The 22875-nt window shown below is 37.6% G+C and overlaps 1 protein-coding gene across 4 annotated transcripts in view; it reads left to right on the forward strand.

Moving 5' to 3' along the window:
- The first annotated feature begins 5046 nt into the window (after window positions 1-5046).
- Window positions 5047-22875, forward strand: part of OSBPL9 (oxysterol binding protein like 9) — a 149444-nt gene continuing 131615 nt past the window's right edge. For 2 of the 4 annotated variants that reach the window (XM_057710605.1, XM_057710623.1), the window contains exon 1: window positions 5047-5199. In XM_057710605.1, coding sequence (XP_057566588.1) covers window positions 5089-5199 — 111 coding nt within the window. In that variant the 5' untranslated portion in view covers window positions 5047-5088. The remainder of the gene's footprint in view (window positions 5200-22875) is intronic. The other 2 variants (XM_057710594.1, XM_057710613.1) reach the window with 1 other exon arrangement.

Consider the following 22875-nt stretch of genomic DNA (forward strand, 5'->3'; position numbering starts at 1 on the left):
ACTATTCTGTTTTGTTGCTGTTATCTACCCACCCTCTGGGCATTGGCTGTCATTCAATGCTGATTTTAGTCCCTAGCTCTCATTTTTTTTTACACTGCTGTTCCTGTCATTGTTCTCAACACGTCCTAGGACAATACTTTAAACCCTTTTGCTTTTAGTTCTTGGACCTCGTTATCCTCAAATCTGTTCTTCTAATTGACCTCAGTCATCCATGACTGTGATCATACTCATCATGATGTGGTCTTTGCTCTCATCAATAACTGTTTCACTTTCAAAATCTTGACTTCAGGCGTCCCCTCTTTTGACCATCACTTCTCACCCTTCCAGGTCACCTACTCCCACTCCAGCACTTCCTTGAACTTAGTAAGATCTGTAGGTCATCATTCTTTCCCCTCATTTGTTCTTACTTACTTCCTTACCTAAACTAGGTTTCATATTCCGTAATCATACTCAGCCCTGGGTATCACTATGGCCTTAATTGTCCTCTCCCTTCACTTGGCTCTCTGGGATAATGCAGCTCTCTACACACTCTGAGTTTACTCCTAAGCAACATGACATTGCTGAAGAAAAGCTGATATCCCTGTTGATTAGTCTCAATTTAAATTCATGACCGTAAATCTTTACTGGGCTTGCAACACTGCCCAGCAATCCTACTTTCTGGGACTTCTGTTGCTCTCTCATTCTCTGAAATGACTCTTCCAAACCTTCCCCTCTTTTTTCATGCCACATTTCCTTCAGAAAATTCTAAGAACTAATATATATTGAGTGTTTAGTATCTAACAGGTACTGTTCTAAGATCTTTATACGTATGAACTCATTTAATCCTGAAGACAACCTTTTATCATCCACATTTTAAAGATGGAGAAACTGAGGCACAGAGAAGTTAGAAAACTTGCCTGACCTCATACAGCTACTAACTAACGGGCCTGAGGATTCAAGCCTAGGTACTGTGGCATCAGAGTCCATATTCTTAACCATTAAGCTTTGAGCCTCCAAGGGAGGGAGGGGATATGGCGATATATGTATAAATACAGCTGATTCACTCTGTTGTACAGCAGAAACTGGCACAACAGTGTAAAGCAATTATACTCCAATAAAGAGCTAAAAACAAAAACAAAACAAAACAAAACCAAAACAAAACCTTTGAGCCTCTCCTCAACTAAAAGCAAATAGAAGCTTATTTATCTCTCTACCACCAAGCTACCAATCCATGGCATTTGAACCCATACTTTCTTGTTACTATGGAGGAAGTATCCCTACTCTTGGTTTTACTGGTGAATTTCACCAAACATTCAAAGAAAAATTAATGCCAATCCTCCTCAACCCTTAAAAAAAAAAACTGAACAGAACACCCCAAAACTAATTTTATAAGGCCAGCACTATCTTGATACCAAAGCCAGACACAGACACTGCAAGAAACAAAAACAAAAACAAAAACTATAGGCCAATATCTGACTGAATATAGATGCAAAAATTGTCAACAAAATACTAGCAGATCAGATTCAACTACACATCAAAACCATTATACACAGCAATCAAGTTTTGATTCATCCCTGGGATACAAGGATGGTTCAATAAGCAATCTGATAAACACGACACATCACATTAATAGAATGAAAAATAAAAATTATACAATCATCACAATAAATGTAGAAAAAGCATTTGACAAAGTTCAACATCCATTCATGATTAAAACTCTCAACAAATTCAGTACAGAAGGAATACACTGCAACATAATAAAGGCCATGTATGACAAACCCACAGCTAACATCATACTAAATGGAGAAAGCTTGAAAGCTTTTACTTGGAGATCAGGGACAAGACAAGAGTGCCCACTCTCACCACTCCTATTCAACATAGTACTGGAAGTTCTAGCCAGAGAAATTGGACAAGAAAAAGAAATAAAAGGCATCCAAATCAGAAAGGAAGAAGTAAAATTTTCTGTTTACAGATGACATGATTTTATATACAGAAAATCCTAAAGACTCCACACACAAAAAAATTAGATCTAATCACCAAATTCAGTAAAGTTACAGGATACAAATCAATATACAAAATATATCAATGGTGTTTCTATACACTAACAATAAAGTATCTGAGAAAAAAATTGTAAAAAAAGACAATCCCATTTATAATAGTGTAGTGTTACCAAACCAGGTTTGTTTGCCCAACATGTGGCAAGCCAAACTGAGACATGGAGCTTTGCAGTACAGAAAGGGTTAATTCATTACGCAGCCAAGTGAGGAGAAACGAGAACAAATTTCAGATCTGTCTCCCCAAGGGTGACGGCCTGCGATATTTATGGGATAAAGAAGCAGGGTGGTTTTTAGGTGTGGGGAAATGTGATTGGAGGTAGGTAAAAGGTGAGGTTTTCAGTGTTCTGAGTAGGCCCAGTTTTAGGCTCAGTGGTCCCCGCTAGTCTTAGCCAGTCTGAACTGGGCAGGAGCTGACTCCAAGTTTCTGGAAAACAACTTAAGCTCCTGTTACTATAGCGACCCATATGTCAGAAGTGTTATCTACAGGGGTGGTTGAGAAATACGGTGATATATTACCTGGGCTCTGTGAAGCTTGGAGGGTAGGCAATTACAGAAAGGGAAAAAAAAATCAAACAAACTGAAAGCAGACAATCAGTTAAGGCAGATTATAAGCAGAGGGGTTACTAACAAGTTGTTTCCTTATCTACTGTTCTGTTAGACACATTCAAGGGTTTCTGTTTAGGCTCCAGCTTCTGTTAACCCGATGGGACACGGTTTCAATAGCAACAAAAAACAATCAAACACTTAGGAATAAATCTAACCTAGGAGGTGAAAGATCTGTACACTGCAACCTGTAAAACATCAATGAAAGAAACTGAAGAAGGCACAGATAAATGGAAAGATATTTTTTGTTCATGAGTTGGAAGAATTAATATTGTTAAAATGTTCATACTACCCAAAGCCACCTATAGATTCAACAATCCCTTTCAAGGTTCCAGTGGCATTTTTTACAGAAATACAAAGAAAAAAATCCTAAAATTCATTTGGAACCACAAAAGAGTCTGTATAGCCAAAGCAATCCTAAGAAAGAATAACATAGCTGGAGGCATACCACTTTCTGATTTCAAACTATATTACAAAGCTATAGTAATCAAAACAATATGACACTGGTATAAAGACAGATACAGGGACCAATGGAACAGAATCAGGAGCCCAGAAATTTATGGTCAACTAATGTTTGATATGGGAACCAAGAATGCTCACTCATTGGGGGAAAGGTAAACTTTGCAATAAATGGTGCTGGGAAGATTCATATGAAGAAGAATAAAACTAGACCCTTATTTTAAACCACTCACAATGATTAACTCAAAATGAATTAAAGACTTAATTGTAAGACCTGAAACCACAAAATTCCTAGAAGAAAACATAGAGGAAAGCTTCTTGAAATAGGTCTGGGCAATGATATTTTTGGATAAGACACCTAAAGCATGAAGCAGCAAAGGCAAAAATAAACAAGTGGGACTACATTAAACTAAAGTTAGTCAAAAGGTTAAAACTTCTGCTTATGAGATAAATAAGTTCTGGGAATGTAGTGTAAAGCGTGGTGACTATAGCTAACAATACTGTACTGTATATTTGAGAGTTGCTAAGAGAGTAGATCTTAAAAGTTCTTATCACAAGAAAAAAAATTATGGGGTGAGGTGATGGAGGTTAACTAAACATAGTGTGGTAATCATTTCACAAAATACACATATCAAATCATGTACATCTTCAACTTATATAATGTTATATGTCAATTTTACCTAATAAAACTGAGAAAAAAGATATCAAGCAGATCAAGCATAATCAATTTGATCTTACTTTAGATCTTCGCCCAATTTGATTAGCTAGCAAGTAGGTTCTCTGTTTAGCCACCTCAGTGATATTCTTTTTCCTAGAGCAAAGAGGAGGGATTCACAGTACCAATAAACAAAATACTTTTAAGTGCAAAAGATAAAAAATTTAAAAATTAAAGACAAAGAATACCTCTCCCTTGACGTCACAGCCACTTCTAGCAAATGCCCAGCTTCTTAGTTCCCTTTTTCTTATCCTTCACATCTCAATTTAAATGCCATTTCCTGAGGGACCCCACAGCCACCTAATATAAAGTAGCTACCCATTGGCTTCCTATTACATCAACTTACTTAAATTCTCCACAAGGCAATCATGACTATTAGATATTTTCCTTGTTTACTTGTTTAGTGTTTGCTTTCCATCACAGAATTTAAGCTGGTAGCAAGGAACCTGTCTGTCTCCTTCAGTGTTGCATTCCCAGGACCTGAAACATTGTCTCAGTATAGTAGGACAATACTTCCATTGTCCTTATAGGCACTTAGAGCCTATAAGGACTTAGAGCCTATAAGGACAATGGAAGTAACCTGCCCTTACTTCTCTGACCTTGTCTCCAACTACTTTCTTCTGGCTCTCTGCTCCAATCACAGTGAACAATTTGTTTTTCCTTTGCCAGCCTCCTGCCTTCCCTTTCTTTCCCTTTCTTTTGCTCAGAAGGTACCTTCTCATTCAGGCCTTCTCTATTTGGAAACTTAAAATTGTAGCCGCTACTCTCTGCTTCTTTCCTTGCTTAATTTTTCTCCAAATTACCAAATTGTAATACACTGTATAATTTACTATTTATTTTATTCCCTGTTCGCATCATGAAGTCTCTGCTGAATCCCCAAAGCCTAAGAGTATCTGGCACAAAACAAAAGGTATTTATTAAATTAATGGGTTTGTGAAATGACTGCTTAAATGAATATCAGATGTGAAATCTTTTGGATGTGTAAGGTATCATCATGGGCAGTAAAATTATTTATGTTAATAAATGATCAACAGTAGCATTCATGCTTGAATTCTTCACATCTTACGCACGGAGTCCTACACACCACAGGCTCCCAAAGAAATCGTTTTTTGAGTTTGATAGCTGGGGGCGTGGGTCAGCGAGTTCACTAGGGGGAGAAGCAGCCGCTGGCCCCGCCCTGGCCCCGCCCTGCCCGCGGAGGCCACGCCCACCGCATGCTGACTGCCTTATAGGCGAGTGACGTCAGGCCGTTTGTTGTCATTGGCGGCTCCCAAGATGGCGTCCATCATGGAAGGGCCGCTGAGTAAATGGACTAACGTAATGAAGGGCTGGCAGTACCGTTGGTTCGTCCTGGACTACAATGCAGGGCTGCTCTCCTACTACACAGTAAGTCCTTGGAGGCAAAGCCCCGAGAGCCTTGGAGGTCGCTATCCCTGGGTGGATGTGGGGGCCGGGCTTTTGGTAGCCGGGTAGAGGTTGCTAGGCTGGGGGTGCCGCCGTACGGGAGGGTTCCCTCGTGGGGAGGGTTTTACGTCCCGGATAGCCAATGAGGGTGAAGGAGATGCTGGCTCAGCCAATAAGCAGGCACCGTCTGTATGATTTATGGGCTGGGGGCGAGCTGCGTTCTTAGGGTCTGGTATTTGTTGGAGTATGGAGAGGGGCGCGGTTGTAGGTAGGTGGGTGGGTGGTTGTAGTCGTGGTTTGAAGGGTTCGGTTGCGCGGTTCGTGCGGTTTCCCCATGTTATCATGGACTTGATACTGTCCCCCCCAGGCCCTGTAGACGGCCGCGCCCCTTAGCTTCCCTCCAGGGATTGAGGAGCGCTGCTTTCGTAAGAGCAGTTGTCTGACGAGCTGGGCCAGGTCCTGAAGTGGCTGGCCCTCGCTTAACAAGAAGGGTTCTGAAATCCCTCCGGCCTGCCCAAGTTGAGTGTCTTTCACAGGACTCACTCCTCCATTCGGCGGGAGGCGAGCGTAACCGACGCCTTAACTTCTGAGAGCGGAGGATTTCCTACACAGGAGTCTGTCGTTAGCGAAGAGAGACTGAATAGCGCGATGTCTCCTGAAAGTTACATTCTGGAAAGGGCTGAGTTAAGGGCTTCAGTTAAACACCAATCGGTGGCCGTGGGAAGATCCATGAATTGCTATGAATCTTAAGTTTTGATATCCCTCCATCCCGACACATTAGAAATGGAAGGTGGGTGGAATTAGAGAAATTACTTTCAAAGGTACTGTCTCTGAATGGTGTCTAGTTAATAATTGCCAATGAGACGGGGGCAGCCTCTTAAAAGGACAAAATAGAATGTCCTAAAGGCTTTAGAAAATAATAGAAGGCGGAAGGAAAAAAATATGATTATGGAAGAAGGGTTAATGTCAATGAGAGAAATGGGGACACTAGTATTTTTTCGTTAATTTGAACAGTATTTAGTGATCGCCCACTACGTGTTAATTGTTATTGCTTTAGGCTAGGTATGTGTGGATGTGTGTGCAAGTAAGAATCAACAGAGAGCAAGATATTCACCATTCCTTTTCTCAGGAGCTTATATTCTAGTCCAGTGGTTCCCTTAATTCATTTTACTCACAATAACTCCGCAGAGTAGGTATTCATTATTCCCATTTTACAGTTTTAGAATCTGAGGCTCCGGACTTTTAAGCAGTTTGCTCTAGATCACAGACCTAGCAGTAAGCAGTGTTATCAAGATTCTGAATAACTGACTTTCTGACTTTTTCCATTACACTTCACTCTCCCTACAGGAAGGGGAAAAATGCAATCTTTGAGTTACTAAAGACGAGCCTGCAGGAGTAAAAAGTATAACTTTCAACATCAACTTCCTTTCTTTACATAATTTTTAAAGGGAAAAAAAGACCAAACCTGAATGAGATTTAAATACATTGTTCAAGGTTATCTTTAGGGAGCCATGAAAGAGAGGCAAATGAACACTATATCCTGAAAACTCTGGAATTATGAAGTCCCATAGTTCAGATAAATGAAGAATAATACTGGGTTTCAGTAGAAGTGATAAGCAGAAAATCCCATGGACCCTTTCCAGCCTATTCAAAGTAGAGAATTTCAGTGAGTGGCACTATGGAATGAAGTTACTCTATAAATCCCAAATTTGTGTGGGTCTGAATCTAGGGCAACACTGGAGAGGCCCCAAGCTGGAGTTCTTGGGAACTCCTAGCCCAGACAGAAGCTTCCTTTTTTCCTATTTTTCTTCCTTTGACATATTCTTTTTCTACCTTTTTGCCCTTTTAGTTTCTGAATATCTTGACAAATCTCTCCTTGTCTTACTAAATATGGTTTTTTAAATTATACTTCTTCCTCCCTCCCTATTGCTTATCCTATCTTCTGAGATTAGACTATAAAACATCATCCCTGCCAGCAGAGGGAGGTATCATATTTCTCACTAATGGATATTTAGAAGTTTGTTTTTTTCTTCTTCTTCTTGTCCTTTGGTGTTAATGTATTTGCTTGCAGAGAAATAGAGAAATATTGTAAAAGAAAATGATCTTGTGAAAATAAAATGATATTCAACCCCAAATTAGAGGAGGTCCAGTAAAGATGGGAAAAGGATAGGTATTAAAGAGAAAGTAGGAGACACGTTGAATGTTGGCAATGAATTCTATACACATGGACATTGTTTCAGTACATTAGGATTTGGAAGGATGAAGGTACATCTTAATGATTTGCATGTGGCTGATAATCTGGAGCTGCATCTTCCAGGAGGAGTATGAATTAGTTGCACAGCATTTTAAGCAGAGCAGTAAAGAGCAAGTTACTCTATTTCTTGTTTCCAAAGTCACTTGGGCTCTGGTCTGGCTCTGTGGTTGCAGGTCTCTTCTATGGTGGCCATGAAAACCCTGAACTAAACTAGATTGGCCTTGCTTTAGAGTCAGCCTGTACCAAGAATTGATATTGGGATAATCTCAGGGTTGGAAAGGATCATAGGAATTGCTGTGAACTAAATGGATTCACCCAAGCGTCACCTTAGCCTGGATCATCTCTTCTGGGCCTGGGTCCAGACCCAAACCTGTCTTCTGGGAATGGATGGTTTTTTAACTTTACATTTCTTTTATTATCATAATATGTAAACTTTCAGTTTTTGTAAAGGATTATTCTGGCATATTATTCTGGCCAATACAGGAACAGAGAAACCGAGTACCTTCTTTAGAAAAGTGGATTTAGGCAATGTTTTCAGATCAAGCTCAGTCTTTTAATTATTGGAAACAATAGTTTGTTCAGCAAGCATTTATTTGGGACTTTTTAACAGGCACTTTACTATGTACGGAGGTACAAGCATGAAGGAAAGAGTCCTTTCCACGTAGGAACTCACAATCTAGCAGAGCAGACACCTTAACATAATTTCAAAACAGTATGGTAAATTCTACAATAGAAGTAAGAATAGACTGCAGTGGGAACATTGCCTAAAAAAAGACTAGAGAGACATTTGAGCTGAGACTTAAAGGTAGAAGAGAAGAAGGGCATTTCAGGCAGTGAGAAATGTGCACAAATTAGGAAACTTGAGGACATCAAGATATTGAGAATTTCTGAGTAGCTTTAGTGTAGAGATGTGTAGGGAGATAACAGATTGAGTGCAGAAGGTATTTGGAGCCATAGGTCAGGCCTGGAGATGAAGATCTGTTAGATTATAGCACAGAATTTGTTAGTTGAATTTTTATTAGCTGAGATGCCCAGGGAGGGCTAAGGATATAAATTCGGGAACATTGTGTGAACAGCCAACCATTTATGTGACTTAAAATCACAAAGGAAGACTAGAAAGGAAAGAAAATTGAGGGAGGTATAGATATGTGAGGAGTTGGAAGGTTAGAAAGTTAGTGGAGGTCATGTCTTTTGTAAATTTATCAAATGTTTATTGAGTGTGTACTATGTGCCAGGCACTATGCTAGGAAGAGGTGTTAAAATGGTAAATAAGATGGAAATAGTCCATGCTCTCATGATACCTGGAGTCTACTGCTGTGTCCATCAAGTAAGAGCTGTGATAAGGGAAGCATAGGATTTTGGGAGGTGCAGAGGTGGGTAACTTGATTCTGTCTTGGAGGGTCAGAAAAGGTTTCCTAGACGAAGTAGGTTTGCTGTTACCTGAATTGTGAATAGAGATTAACCATGTGAGCTGAGAGAGAAAACTGCTTGAGATAGAGGGAATAAATGTTTTTGGAGGAGACAGAGTAAAGAGCTCGTTAGTGCTGGAGTTTGGGCTGTGAGGTGGACAGCAGAGAGAAGCAGGGGCCAGATAATGAAAGGCTTTCTTGATAAACTGTGCTAAGGAATTTGAACTTTACCCCCAAGGCAATGGAAAGTCATTTAAGCATTGTAAGCACTTTTTGTTATAGAAAAAAACTTTTATTAAAGAAAATTTTTTTTCAGACGTACAGGAAAGAAGATAGTAAAATGAATTCCTGTCATCCAGCTTTTACAGTTATTAACATATGGCCAGCCTTGTCTTATTAATACTCCCAATAGTTCCTTCCTACCCCGCTGGATTACTTTAAAGCAGATCCCAGACCTCTTATTTTTTCATTTGTGAATATTTTAGTATCTACTGCTAAAAGTTAAGAGCTCTCTCTTAAAAAATGGTATCACAATACCATTATTACAACTAAATAATAATAATTATTATTTATTAATATTTTCAAATATCCAGTCAGTGTTTAATTTCCTTGATTTTTCTCAAACATCTCTCCCTCACCAGTTGGTTTATTTGAGTCAGGATTCCAAATAAATAAAACTGAGTCTCTTTTACTCTATAGGTTCTCCTGCCCTCTTTTTTTCTTGGCCATTCATTTGTTGAAGAAAGTAAATTATTCTGTAGATTTTCCACATTCTGGATTTTAGTGATAATATTCTTGTGGTATATTTAAACATGTTCCTTTGTCCTCTGTGTTTCCTATAAACTGATAATTAGAGCTAGAAGCTTATTAAGATTCAGCTTTTTTTTTTCCTTTAGGCAAGAATACTTTGTAGGTGGAACGTATTACAGTTATTTCCCCCCCCCCCCTTTTTTTTTTTTTTTATAGTTGTGGCACATGGGCTTAGTTGCTCCATGGCGTGTGGAATCTTCCCAGGGCAGGGCTCGAACCCGTGTCCCCTGCATTGGCAGGTGGATTCTTTACCACTGCACCACCTAGGAAGTCCTGTTTCCCCTTTTTGATAGTTTGCTTTACCCCGCTTCACTTCTAGGAAAGACCTATGTTAGTTCCTGTTTTAGCTAACCAAAAGAAATCTGAAGAGGATTTTTGCTTTTATGAAAAATCGGTGAAAAGTGAAAATAGCATTCAGAATTTTTTTTTTTTCAGTGAGCTTTTATAGAGGCAGTGAGCATCCCAAGCAGCAAGAGTGGTGCCAATAAGCTCTTCCCTGGGAACTACGCAGCATCAAGCTGCCATAGCTTTGAACTGTGTCTGTGAGCATCTTTGCTTTATCTCGGTTTATTTTGTGCATCCATTAGCAAGTTGTGTCCTAAGGTACTTGCTTCTTTGCTTTATGCCATTTTGGCTGAGGGAAAGTTTCACAGGAACACACTACTTTTGGATAGCAGGGGAAACCTGTACATCAAGTGGCACATGATGTCCGGTTGTCTCTCTGTGATTTTTAAAATGGATCAATAGATTCAGGTAAAATTTGTATTCTTTTTTTTTTTTTTTTTTTTTTTTTTTTTTTTTGTGGCACACGGGCTTAGTTGCTCCGCGGCATGTGGGATCTTCCTGGAGCTGGGATCGAACCCGTGACCTCTGCATTGGCAGGCGGATTCTTAACCACTGCGCCACCTAGGAAGCCCAAAATTTGTATTCTTTTAAGAGTACTATGGTTGCAGAGAAATAATGAAGTCAATTCGACAGGATTTCAGTGATTGATTGGATGTGAATGAAAGGGGAGGAGGAGTCAGATGAAATCCAAGTTTTTAGGTTTCCTTGGATGAATGATAACAGGGAAGATAAGTATAGGTTGGGGGGAGAAAGGTGGTTGCTTTGGGGCATGTTGAAATTGATGTAAAGATATCATGTAGTCATGAAAAAATCTGGGTTACAGATAAATATTAACTTTACACATAAGGAGAGTTGAGAGAGTGAGTGGGAATAATAGAGAGCTTTGAATAGAACACTGAGAAATACTATTGGATTAGATATCTATTGCTTTGTAACATATTACCCACAATTTTAGCTACTTAAAACGACAGACATTTATTATCACATAATTTCAGTGGCTGAGAACTTTGGGAGTGACTTAGCTGGGTGGTTCTGGCTCAGGGTCTCTCATGAAGTTGCAGTCAAGACACTGGCTTGACTGGAGCTGGAGGATTTGCTTCCAAGATGACTCACTCTTACGGCTGTTGGCAGAAAACCTTAGTTCCTTGCTGGCTGTTGGAAGGTGGCCTCAGTTACTCACCAGCTAACCTCTCTGTTAGGCTACATGAGTGTCATCATTATGGAACACCTGGCTTCACTCAGAAGGCGTAATCCAAGTGAGGGCAAGGAGGAAGCCAAAGTGCCTAGTATGACCTGGTTTGAGAACATCACTTCTGACTTACTCTGTTCGTTAGAAACAAATCATTAAGTTTAGCTCATGCTCATGGGGATGGGAATTTGAGGGCTGGGAATTTTAGGCATGGGCAGGAGAGATAGGCTCTACCTTTCGGAAGGAATGTCAATTTGTAGAGGAATTTTAAGCCACCACAATCACATTTAAGGGATTGGCAGAGAAAAGAGTCTGCACAGGAGAGTGAAAAGGGACAGCCAGAGATATCAGAGGAAAACCAGAAGAATGTGGCAGTCAAGGCAGGAATAGTGAGTTGGCTTGAATACTATTGAGAGAATTAAATAGATGAAATCTTAAAAATATCTATTGGGTTGATCAATTTGGATATCACTGATGCCCTCAAAGAGAGAAGTTTCCCTGGAGTAGTGGGTGTGGAACCTGATTAGAGTGGTTTGAAGAGTAAATAGGAGACAAGAAGTAGAGAAAATGAGTGTAGATTACTCAAGATGTTTCATTATGAAAGAGGCAGGGAGGAATATGGAATTGAGGGGAAGGGGTTTCTAAGGTAGGAGTATGCTTAAATGTTGTAAGGATGGGAAGCAGGGTCCATGTTAAAAATGAGAGTAGAGTCAAGATTTAAGGAGTGTAGTAAAGATTTAGATCAATGGCCATGGGAACTGGAAAAAGGATTAACTAGGGACACCTTGAAGATTAACCAGATCTTATGAGGAACTGGTTGAGATTATAAAATATGATTTGTTTAGTCATTACCCATAAATATTTAACACTCTTTCTTCATTTGTATTATAACATTTTAGAGAGAAAGTTAGAAATAGTGAGTAAGTTATGAGGGCTACTCAAGGTAGTCTTTGTGAAAGGAATCATTAGAGAAATAATATATTCTTTGCTATTACATGCTGATTGGAAGAGACTCATAGTGGCTTTTTAAAAAAAATAAATTTATTATTTATTTATTTATTTATTTATTTATTTATTTATTTTATTGGCTGTGTTGAGTCTTCATTGCTACACACAGGCTTTCTCTAGTTGCAGCAAGCAGGGGCTACTCTTCGTTGTAATGCGTGGGCTCCTCATTGTGGTGGCTTCTCTTGTTGCAGAGCACAGGCTCTAGGCATGCAGGCTTCCGTAGCTGTGGCACACGGGCTCAATAGTTGTGGCTCACAGGCTCTAGAGCGCAGGCGCAATAGTTGTGGTGCATGGGCTTAGTTGCTCCGCGGCATGTGGGATTTTCCTGGAGCAGGGATCAAACCTGTGTCCCCTGCATTGGCAGGCGGATTTTTAACCACTGCGCCACCTAGGAAGTCCCATAGTGGCTTTGCATTTCAAAACCACTGGTAATCTAAACACATTTAAGTGTTATTTGGCAGTCCTTAGCAATGTCTGGAAGGTGATAAAAAAAAAAAATCTGTCATCTAATTCTTGGATTTTAGGTTTTTGAAGAGCTTAAGTATATGTGTTTCTCTTGCAAAGATATAAAGGAGGGAGTCTCAGATTCTCCTAGAAAGATATCAGCACCACTCCCATCAAACAGTTAAAAGTGAATTTATACTTTTCTAAATAAATTAAATATATTAAATGTGATTTTTATTAAGCTTACATGGTACATATTAATAGTCCAAATCTAATAGGTAGCTTTAGAATTCTAAAAGGAAAAGAAGGAAAATTGTAACTAATCTAAATGCCCTGAAAAGAAAACAAAGAAGCCTTCTAAGATGGTGAGTAGTACTGGTAGGAAGAAGTATATGGAAATTTTATGTCTTTTGCTTTCCTTGGATACTCTAGTCAGCCTTGATTTTTCCCTGTTCTAATATTCTTGAGTCTTGCTTATATAATTCTTTTGGGTGTTGAATCATTTTACATCTGTTATAATTAACTAGTCGTATCTCTAGTACATTCTTTGTGCAGCAAGCTTGTAAACTCTTTGATGGCATTACTAAGCATTATAATTTTCAAGCCCTATAATGTGGCACATCGTTCTCATAGTAAAATGGAATGTCCAGGGCCCCTCAAACTAGGCTTAGAGATGAGATAGAGAATGTTGTTTTGTAGTTATTGTTTATACACCTTTGTAAATTTTGCAGAATATACTGATAGCAAATATGTATGTTTCCATGGCTTATGTAAAACCTGATTGAGCTTATATTAATAACAGTGGCTTCTGTTTAATCATCTGGAGCCTGTAGAACTGTGTCGGATCTTTTGCTTAGTATGTTATATCAGATAAGCAGTCAGTTCTTGCTTTTGTAGCAGGCAGTTTTGTTGATGGTGATAATTTGTAGAAGGGTGGAAAGTAGAGTTGTTCTTAAAAGATGCCACTCTTATATGTGGCAATTGTCATAGGATTAGATTTTCAACTAGTTACATAATTCCAGTCAAAGCTAGCTAGAACAATGCAGAAGTGATTTAGATTAAGGATTTATTTCCTTTTACTGCTTATAGAGAAAACCAAATGGCCATCCCAGTCTTTTTCTTCTCATTTACCTTATTGTAAAGGATAATCTTCTTAGACTAGTTTAAACTTCCTTAAAAAAAAATTTACTTTTTTTGGAAAAGTTAATTTTACATGATACATGGAATCATATTCAAGGAAATATTTTGAGGTATTCATAATTAATTTTTTCCCATTCACATGACAGAGATTATTATGAAAGTTGATATTCTGTTTCCCAGAGTTTTGTTCACATTGTCTTCATGCTAAGATTGCCCACTTATTTAATGTATTTTATTTTAACATTACTCTTATGGCATTATCACAATGAAATAAACTTTCTGCATAAGCTGTTCTGAAGTGCAGATTCCATTGATTAATCATTAAAAAGTACTGAATCCTTTTAAAATTTTTTTAAATTTTTTATTTTTTAAAATTTATTTATTTATTTTTTTTGGGGGGTACACCAAGTTCAATCATCTGTTTTTATACACATATCCCCGTATTCCCTCCCTCCCTCGACTACCCCCCCCACCCTCCCTCGAGTCCCCCCGCCCCTGTCCCAGTCCTCTAAGGCATCTTCCATCCTCGAGTTGAACTCCCTTTGTTATACAACAACTTTCCACTGACTATCTATTTTACATCTAAGTTGTAAGATAGGGACTTAGATCATCCCCTTTGAAAAGCCAAGGATAAACAAAAGACTCTCCTAACGTTCCACTCTCCTCCAAGCCAGGAGGAGGAGCAAATACTAAGTCTTAGAATTTGTTGAGTGATGATTTTTTTAATTTACAAAATGTGAGCAAATTCTTGAAAATAAGTCGACTTTGAAATTTTAGTTACCCAGAAGAGGATGAAGTGTGAATTTCGGATAGGTGATATCTTATGTGACCAACCCATCATTTTGTGCTTGCATGTTAACTCTTTTGCTTTTTCCTTTTTTTTTTTTTTTTTTTCCTTTTCTTTTTCTGGAAACCCATACATTCTGAAGTAAAATTAGACCTGATAAAGAATGAGTGTTTTTATTATTTAAAAAAAAAATTTTTTTTTGTTTTTTGATTGAATTGTAGTTGATTTACAATATTGTATTAATTTCTGCTGTACAGCAAAGTGACTCAGTTATACATATATGCATTCTTTTTTATATTCTTTTCCATTGTGGTTTATCATATATTGAATATAGTTCCCTGTGCTATACAGTAGGACCTATTGTTTATTCATCTTATATATAATAGTTTGCATCTGCTAGCCCCAAATTCCCAATCCATGTCTTCCCCACTGCTTCTCCCCATTGGCAACCACAAGTCTGTTCTGAATGAGTGTTTTTAAATTGCTTTTTTTAAAAGTGTTTTTTTCCCCTGATTATAAAAGTAAAATATGTTTATTGCAGATTATTGACTTCTCAAGTCCTTGAAAGTTTCTTAAGCCCTTTGGCATAGTTCTTGAATTCTTGACCTACTCCCTTATTCCTGCTCATAATCTTGCTCTCCCTTAAGTACCAACATCTAAGAGAAATTCTTTAAGAAAATAATTTCTTAGGCAATGTTTGAATTTATAACAACTTTCCTTATATCTTTTGATACATGCTGTATTTTGAGTGCTTTTCCTAGCTAACCTGGGAACCGTTTTTAATGGTTTCTTTGCAAAAATTTGTTCTGGGTTCTAAACTCCAAATTTGAACAAGGAGCTTTTGGAGCATAGCCTCATTCTAAATTGAGGCCTGTAGGATGAGTCTTACCATTAGGACTAAGAGTTCAAAAATCCATGGTTCTGGCTGTTGTTCTTGCAGTACAAAAACAACACAAAAAAATTTTGCGTTGTACAAATTTTCCCATTTTGTAGTGCTCTTCTTGCTGTTCATCTTTTCATTATCTCATTATCTTGGGCCCTGACTTAGTCTTTTCTAAATAAGGAGAAACATTCTTGGACAATTTTGATAGAAAAATGAAGTTGAATGATGATAATGGATTATCACTGCACAGTTTGGTGGGAGAAGTACTAATACATAGCACAAACCATCTGGAGTTTTAACACACCCCCAATCATTTCTTTCATTTTTTGTGAAATAACATTAATCACTATTTAGTATTTTGGGCAGTATTTGAGAAACAAAACAAAAATAGAAAATATACATTGAGGTCCAACATATATTAACATGCTTTAAGTAATTTGTAGCACTTAGGCTACTATTTAGTGTTTAATATCTAACTTTTTCTTAGAAAGGATGCAAAATCCCTATCCCATCATAGCTGTGCTTAATTAAACCCTGTGAAAGTGGTTCTCTTCACTGATCTGCTGGCCTGAAATTCTGACTTGAAGATAAAATTGTCCTTTTTAAGAAATAGTGAAAGACCTGGGACTTTACAATGTATGGCATTGCTAGATCAAATACAGGTTTACAGTCCTTTACCCATAATTATGAAATCCCTCAGTCTCTGAATTCCAGAAGCTTTTTTCTAAATTTATTATATTCTCATTTGGAAGTAAGGTCTATCTTGAACTGTGGGCTATTTATAATCTCTGTCATGCTTAGTGTAAATATATATTGTACTACTAAAATATTAGTATGCTTGATTGTGAAATTAATTAAATGCTTAATACTCCAGACTCCACTGCAGGTTTGACACAGTTTATGTACTGTATGTATATTACTTTTTGAAAATTGTGAATTTCAGAACACATTTGATTCAGAAGTTTCAGATAAGAGATGTGGACCTGTATGTGTTATCTAATGACCTAGGGGTATGCATGCCAGCAGTAGTTCAGAAGGCAGTGGTACCACTCTCTGAAGCACTCCTGCAAGGCTTTGTAGGGTGCCATTTATACTGCTGAGTTCAGAAGGATCACTGATTTGAAACTTAGCCTTTGTGGCTCAGCAAAACTTTGAAAGAAGACTTAAATTAACCAGATCTATAGTAACTGCTGTAGAATACATGGTCTTCAGAGTCAGACCTGGACTGCAGTCCTCTCTGTCTCACGTATTATCTGTGAGTCCATGAGCAAGTTACTTACGCCTTTCTGAGCCTTTATTTTCTCAGTTACAAAATGGACATAATAAAAGAACCTATATCATAAGATTGATGTGAGAATTAATTAAAATTCTATTTAAAGCACCAGCACAGTGTCTGACATAAGTGCTCAGTAAATGTTAACAAAAAGCTAAAGTTTATGACAGGGTTTGACGTTATAATAATATTCACTAAATGTACATTGTGGTAACTATTACAGAAACAAATACTCAAATTTTTAAATTCATAACAAGAAATGTAACTGTTAAGGAGACTGCATATTTAGGCTATCTGATTAGTGCATTAGTACATATAGTCTCTGAAAGCAAGCTATATGGGATGCTAAATTCATGAGCAGAAGCAAACTAAAGGGAGTTCTATATTATAGATATTTAATGACACATTGATTTCAAGATGCAGTAACTCTGTATTAGAGACATGCCTATTACCAGAACCAAATAGATCTAATCTCTTGGTCAGCAGAACTTCTATTCTGGCTTTCGGGTTCTGGTTCTGGCATTCCTACTATAGTTCTGTTACTATTAATATGTTCTGATACTTAGTATAATTAGTCATAATTAGTATAATTACCTCCAGGCAGTTCCAGCTCTTAAAGAAGATCTTGTATATATCTCTGTTCTGATATATGTCTGTTTTCTTTAAAGGAAAGCAGCCATCTTCCAGGATCTTGGAGAGACCCCAAATATTACTGTCCTCTTTTATACTGATTCCATATATTTTCCTAAGCCTCTATCTGTAGCATACTATTGCTCAAATGAAGCCCTCTATAATGGGGAGGGGAAGATGAGGGAGTTATCTATGGTAACTTGAAGGATGAACGATGGGGAAGATCCCTCCATTATTGTGGGTCTGTGAATCCTCAGTGTTTTTGTTGGTGTAGCTTTCCAGCAGCATGGTGACATTTTGGGCTATTGAGTGCCCACAAGGCATTATTTAAATAGTGAAGGCTCTCTGGTACATTAAATACTATCAGGATGGTTTCAGAGGCCTGTGCTCTCCCAAATAGAAAGGAGACTACAGGAATGGGTTTTATTGCTGTCATTTCCTATTTTGTAGTTATTGTTGTAAACAGTGTATCTGTGTGGAATTCTGGCAAGTACTGTTTATTTATTTACTTTTATTGAGATATAATTATACTCAATAAAAAACCCATAGATTTCAAGTGTGCAGTTAGATGAGTTTTGACATTTGTTTACACCCTTGTTACCAGTATCAATCAATACATAGAGCATTGCTGTCATCCTGCAAAATTTCTTCCTGTCCTTTTCATGTCCATCCTATACCCTAGAGCCAGCCTCTTGTGATTTCAATCTTTAGAGGTTAGTTTTGCATAGCAGGTTGAGTACCTGCTGGGTGTTCCAGGAGTGTATGGTCCAAGGAGCAACACTAGCTGGAAGTACAATCTCATACACTTCTGGGAATGAACTGACATGTGACTCAATACTGAAGCAGTATTACATTTACGTTAAAAGAAGGGAGACCATTTTGACATTTGTCCACATTCATTGTCCATTTGTCTTCTACCATTATTCTATTAAATGTTTATTCTTTACAAAGGCATAGCAGGGGTGTGGGTTAGAAGAGGGTACGTAGATGAATCAGAAACCCTGCTCTCTAAGAGAAGTGATGAAGCATGCATATATATTATTTTCATAGAGGATAGAAATAATATGTGCCTTAAGAAAGGTAAGATGGGGTACTATGTGTTAAAAAGTTCCCTTTTAGCTGTGAGAGATTCAGAGCAAGTCAGATGAGACTCTTCATCTTTAATGCATTCTTTGCTTTATAAAAAGATTGTGGAATTAGTTTGAATGGGAAACTAATCTTCCCTAATGAATTTTGAACATATTTGTGCACAACTTTTCCAGACACATTTGCTTTGTGAAGTAGAGGAAATGCACAGTATATTAACAATTAAACAGGTTTTCATTGATGGCACTGTGTACCAGCACCAAGCTAGATTTTGTGACTTAATTTGTTAAAATACTTTTGAGTACTTAGTATATGCTAGGAATATACTGAACTAATCTTTAATCTTTAAAAGTTTATATCCTTTCAGAGATACAATTAAGTAGTTATAATTAAGATACAATTAAGTGGTTACTTTGTTGTTGAGTTTTATTTGATTTAGTGGTTATAAACCATTATTAGAGATTATTTTTGCTCTCTGATTGTTTTATGGTAATATTTTTAAATGCAATTATAAAAATTGAGAATGCAGTAAATTGTACCTGAGCTTATGAGGCTGGGTTGCAAGAGGAAGTGTGTTAGCATGAAAGAGGGAAAAATGTACATTTTTGTTTTATTTTGTTATTTGGGTTTTTTTTGTACACCGTTTATGTATTATTACTAAAGCAGATTGGGGTGTATGTGTATATATAGAGGGGACTGAGACATGTGTGAAAGAAAGTTTGGCCTGATGGGAATAAATTTAGCTTAGATTTAGATAAAATGATTGCAGATATCTGTTTGCTATGTTTAAGGTAGAAGCATGGAAGGGGTGTGAACTTTGTGCCTTTTATATAGCAGGTGCTATGCTCAGTGATTTACTTATATTAACTCAGTACCTGCAGTGATCCTGTGAGAGTAAGTAATATCTCAGCTGTACAGATGAGGAAACTACAGCCCGGGGAATTTTAGTGATTGGCCAAGGTCACACTGCCAGCAACTTGGCAGGGCTGGTATTCAAAATCTTTTCTCTCTCACTCCACAGTCCTTGTTATGTCATTAAATTGTACTATCTGTAGGATAAATTACATGTGTCTGGATATACTTTTTTTTTTAAGATTTATTTATTTATTATTTATTTATTTTTGGCTACATCAGGTCTTCATTGAGGCACGCCCAGGCTCTTCGCTGCAGTGCGTGGGCTTCTGTCTAGTCATGGCATGGGGGTTTTCTCTTCTCTAGTTGTAATGTGCGGGTTCCAGGGGGGCATGGGCTCTGTAGTTTGCAGCACGCAGGCTTTCTAGTTGAGGCACGCAAGCTCAGTAGTTGTGGCCTGTGGGCTTAGTTGCCCCTCAGCATGTGGGATCTTAGTTCCCTGACCAGGGAGCTAACCCACGTCCCCCTGCATTGGAAGGTGGATTCTTTACCACTGGACCACCAGGGAAGTCCCTGGATATACTTTTAAAAAATAATTTCTTCTAGAAGTTGTACTTCCTTTAAAAAAATTTTTTAAACCATGTTGGGGAATTGAAATAATTGTGTACATTTAAATGAGAGAGTTCAGGGACTTTCCTGGCGATCCAGTGGTTAAGACGCTGCACTTCCAATGCAGGGGGCACGAGTTCGATCCCTGGTCGGGGAACTAAGATCCCATATACTGCGCCGCCAAAAAAATTTTTTTTAAATAAATGAGAGGGACAAGATGGCAGACAGCAGTATCAGCAGTATTTTGTCTTGTGGAACTGAAAACCACAGCCACAGAAAGATAGAGAAAATGAAAAAGCAGAGGACTTTGTACCAGATGAAGGGACAGGATAAAACCCCAGAAAAACAACTAAATCAAGAGGAGATAGGCACACTTACAGAAAAAGAATTCAGAATAATGATGGTGAAGATGATCTAGGACATTGAAAAAAGACTGGATGCAAAGATCAAAAAGTTTACCAAAGACCTAGAAGAATTAAAGAGCAAACAAACAGAAATATGCAACACAGTAACTGAAATGAACAATACACTAGAAGGAACCAATAGCAGATTAACTGGGGCAGGAGGACGAATAAGTGACCTGGAAGACAGAATGGTGAAAATCACTGATGCAGAAAAGAATAAAGAAAAAAGAACGAAAAGAACTGAAGATAGCCTGAGAGACCTCTGGGACAATGTTAAACAGACCAACATTCGCATTATAGGGGTCCCAGGAGGAGAAGAGAGAGAGAAAGGACCCGAGAAAATATTGAAAGAGGTTATAGTTGAAAACTTCCCTAACATGGGAAAGAAAATAGCTACCCAAGTCCAGGAAGCACAGGAAATCCCAGGCAGGATAAAGCCAAGGAGAAACACGCCAAGACATATGGTAGTCAAATTGACAAAAATTAAAGACAGAGAAAAGTTATTAAAAGCAACAAGGGAAAAACGACAAATAACATACAAGGGAACTCCCATCAGGGTAACAGCTGATTTCTCAGCAGAAACTCTGCAAGCCAGAAGGGAGTGGCATGATATATTTAAAGTGATGAAAGGGAAGAACCTACAACCAAGAATACTCTACCCAGCAAGGATTTCATTCAGATTCGATGGAGAAATCAAAAGCTTTACAGACAAGCAACAGCTAAGAGAATTCAGCACCACCAAACCAGCCCTACTACAAATGCTAAAGGAACTTCTCTAAGCGGGAAACATAAGAGAAGAAAAGGACCTACAAAAACAACAACAAAACAATTAAGAAAATGGTAATAGGAACATACATATCGATAACTACCTTGAATGTATATGGACTAAATGCACCAACCAAAAGACACAGACTGGCTGAGTGGATACAAAAACAAGACCCATATATATGCTGTCTACAAGAGACCCACTTCAGACCTAGGGACACATACAGACGGAAAGTGAGGGGATGGAAAAAGATATTCCATGCAAATGGAAATCAAAAGAAAGCTGGAGCAGCAATACTCATATCAGATAAAATAGACTTTAAAAAATGTTACAAGAGACAAGAAAGTACATTACATAAAGATCAAGGGATCCATCCAAGAAGAGGAGATAACAATTATAAATATCTATGCACCCAATACAGGAGCACCTCAATACATAAGGCAAATGCTAACAACTATGAAAGAGGAAATGCAAGGCAGAAATAGAGACACAGATGTAGAGAACAAACATATGGACACCAAATGAGGAAAGCCGGGAGGGTTGGGGGGGGATGAATTGGGAGATTGGGATACCAAATTGTACACTCTAAATATATGCTGTTTATTGTCTGTTAACTGTATCTCAATAAAAGTTAAAAAAAAAAGTATTGTATAGACTGCCAAAAAAAAATGAAAATAAAAAATAAATGAGAGAGTCACGTGAATATATCTATAGCCTCAGAAGCCTCAATGGAGAATCTTTTGAGCTGTCCTTAATTTAAATTACTTATGTAGCCATCCCTTCAGAAGATTTTTTTTTATGTGGTACACAGAAGTTCAGCTAAAGTAATAAAATATATCCAGTGTGTGACAATTAAGAAGCCCTACTAGGATTTTAATAGGGATTATATTAAGTCTGTAGATGAATTTGGAGAGTATTGCCATTGTATTGACAGTAGTAGTTCCACCAATCCATGAACATGAAATGTCTTTCCATTTGTTTAGATCTTCTTTAATCTCTTTCAACAATGTTTTGTAGTTTCAATGTACAAGTCTTGTACTTTCAAGAATTAGGTTTATTCCTATTTTTATTCTTTTTGGTATTATAAATGGAATTATTTTCTTAATTTTTTTTTTCAGCTAGCTTGTTCCAGGAGTATAGAAATACAATATATTTTTGTGTAATGGTCTTGTGGTCTGAAACCTTGCTAAACTTATTTATTAGCTCTAATAGTTTTTTTCTCTCTCTATTTTTGGACTCCTTCAGATTTTCTGTGTGTGTGATCCTACCATCTTCAAATACAGATAGTTTTCTTACTTTCTTTCCATTTGGATGCCTTTTATTTCTTTTTCTTGCCTAATTCTCTGGCTAGAACCTCTAGTACAGTGTTGAATAGAAGTGGTGAGGGAGGGTATCCTTGTCTTGTTTCTTCTCTTCGATGTGAAGCTTTTAGTCCTTTACCATTAACTATGTTAGCTATGGATTTTTCATAGGTGTCCTTTATGAGGTTGAAGAAGCTTCCTTCTATTCCTAGTTTGTTTAGTGGTTTTATCATGAAAAAATGTTGAATTTTGTCAAGCGCTTTCTCTTCTCTTTTGAGGTGATCATCTGGTTTTTGTTCTTTATTTTATTAGTATGGCATATTATATTGATTGGTTTTCATATGTTACGCAACCTTGCATTCCTGGGATAAATCATATTTGGTCATTGTCTTACTCCATTTGGGCTTCTCTAACAAAAATAGCATAGACTGGGTAACTTATAAACAACAAAAATTTATTTCTTATATT

This window comes from Hippopotamus amphibius, chromosome 1, assembly GCF_030028045.1.
Source record: "Hippopotamus amphibius kiboko isolate mHipAmp2 chromosome 1, mHipAmp2.hap2, whole genome shotgun sequence".
NCBI classification, from domain to species: domain Eukaryota; kingdom Metazoa; phylum Chordata; class Mammalia; order Artiodactyla; family Hippopotamidae; genus Hippopotamus; species Hippopotamus amphibius.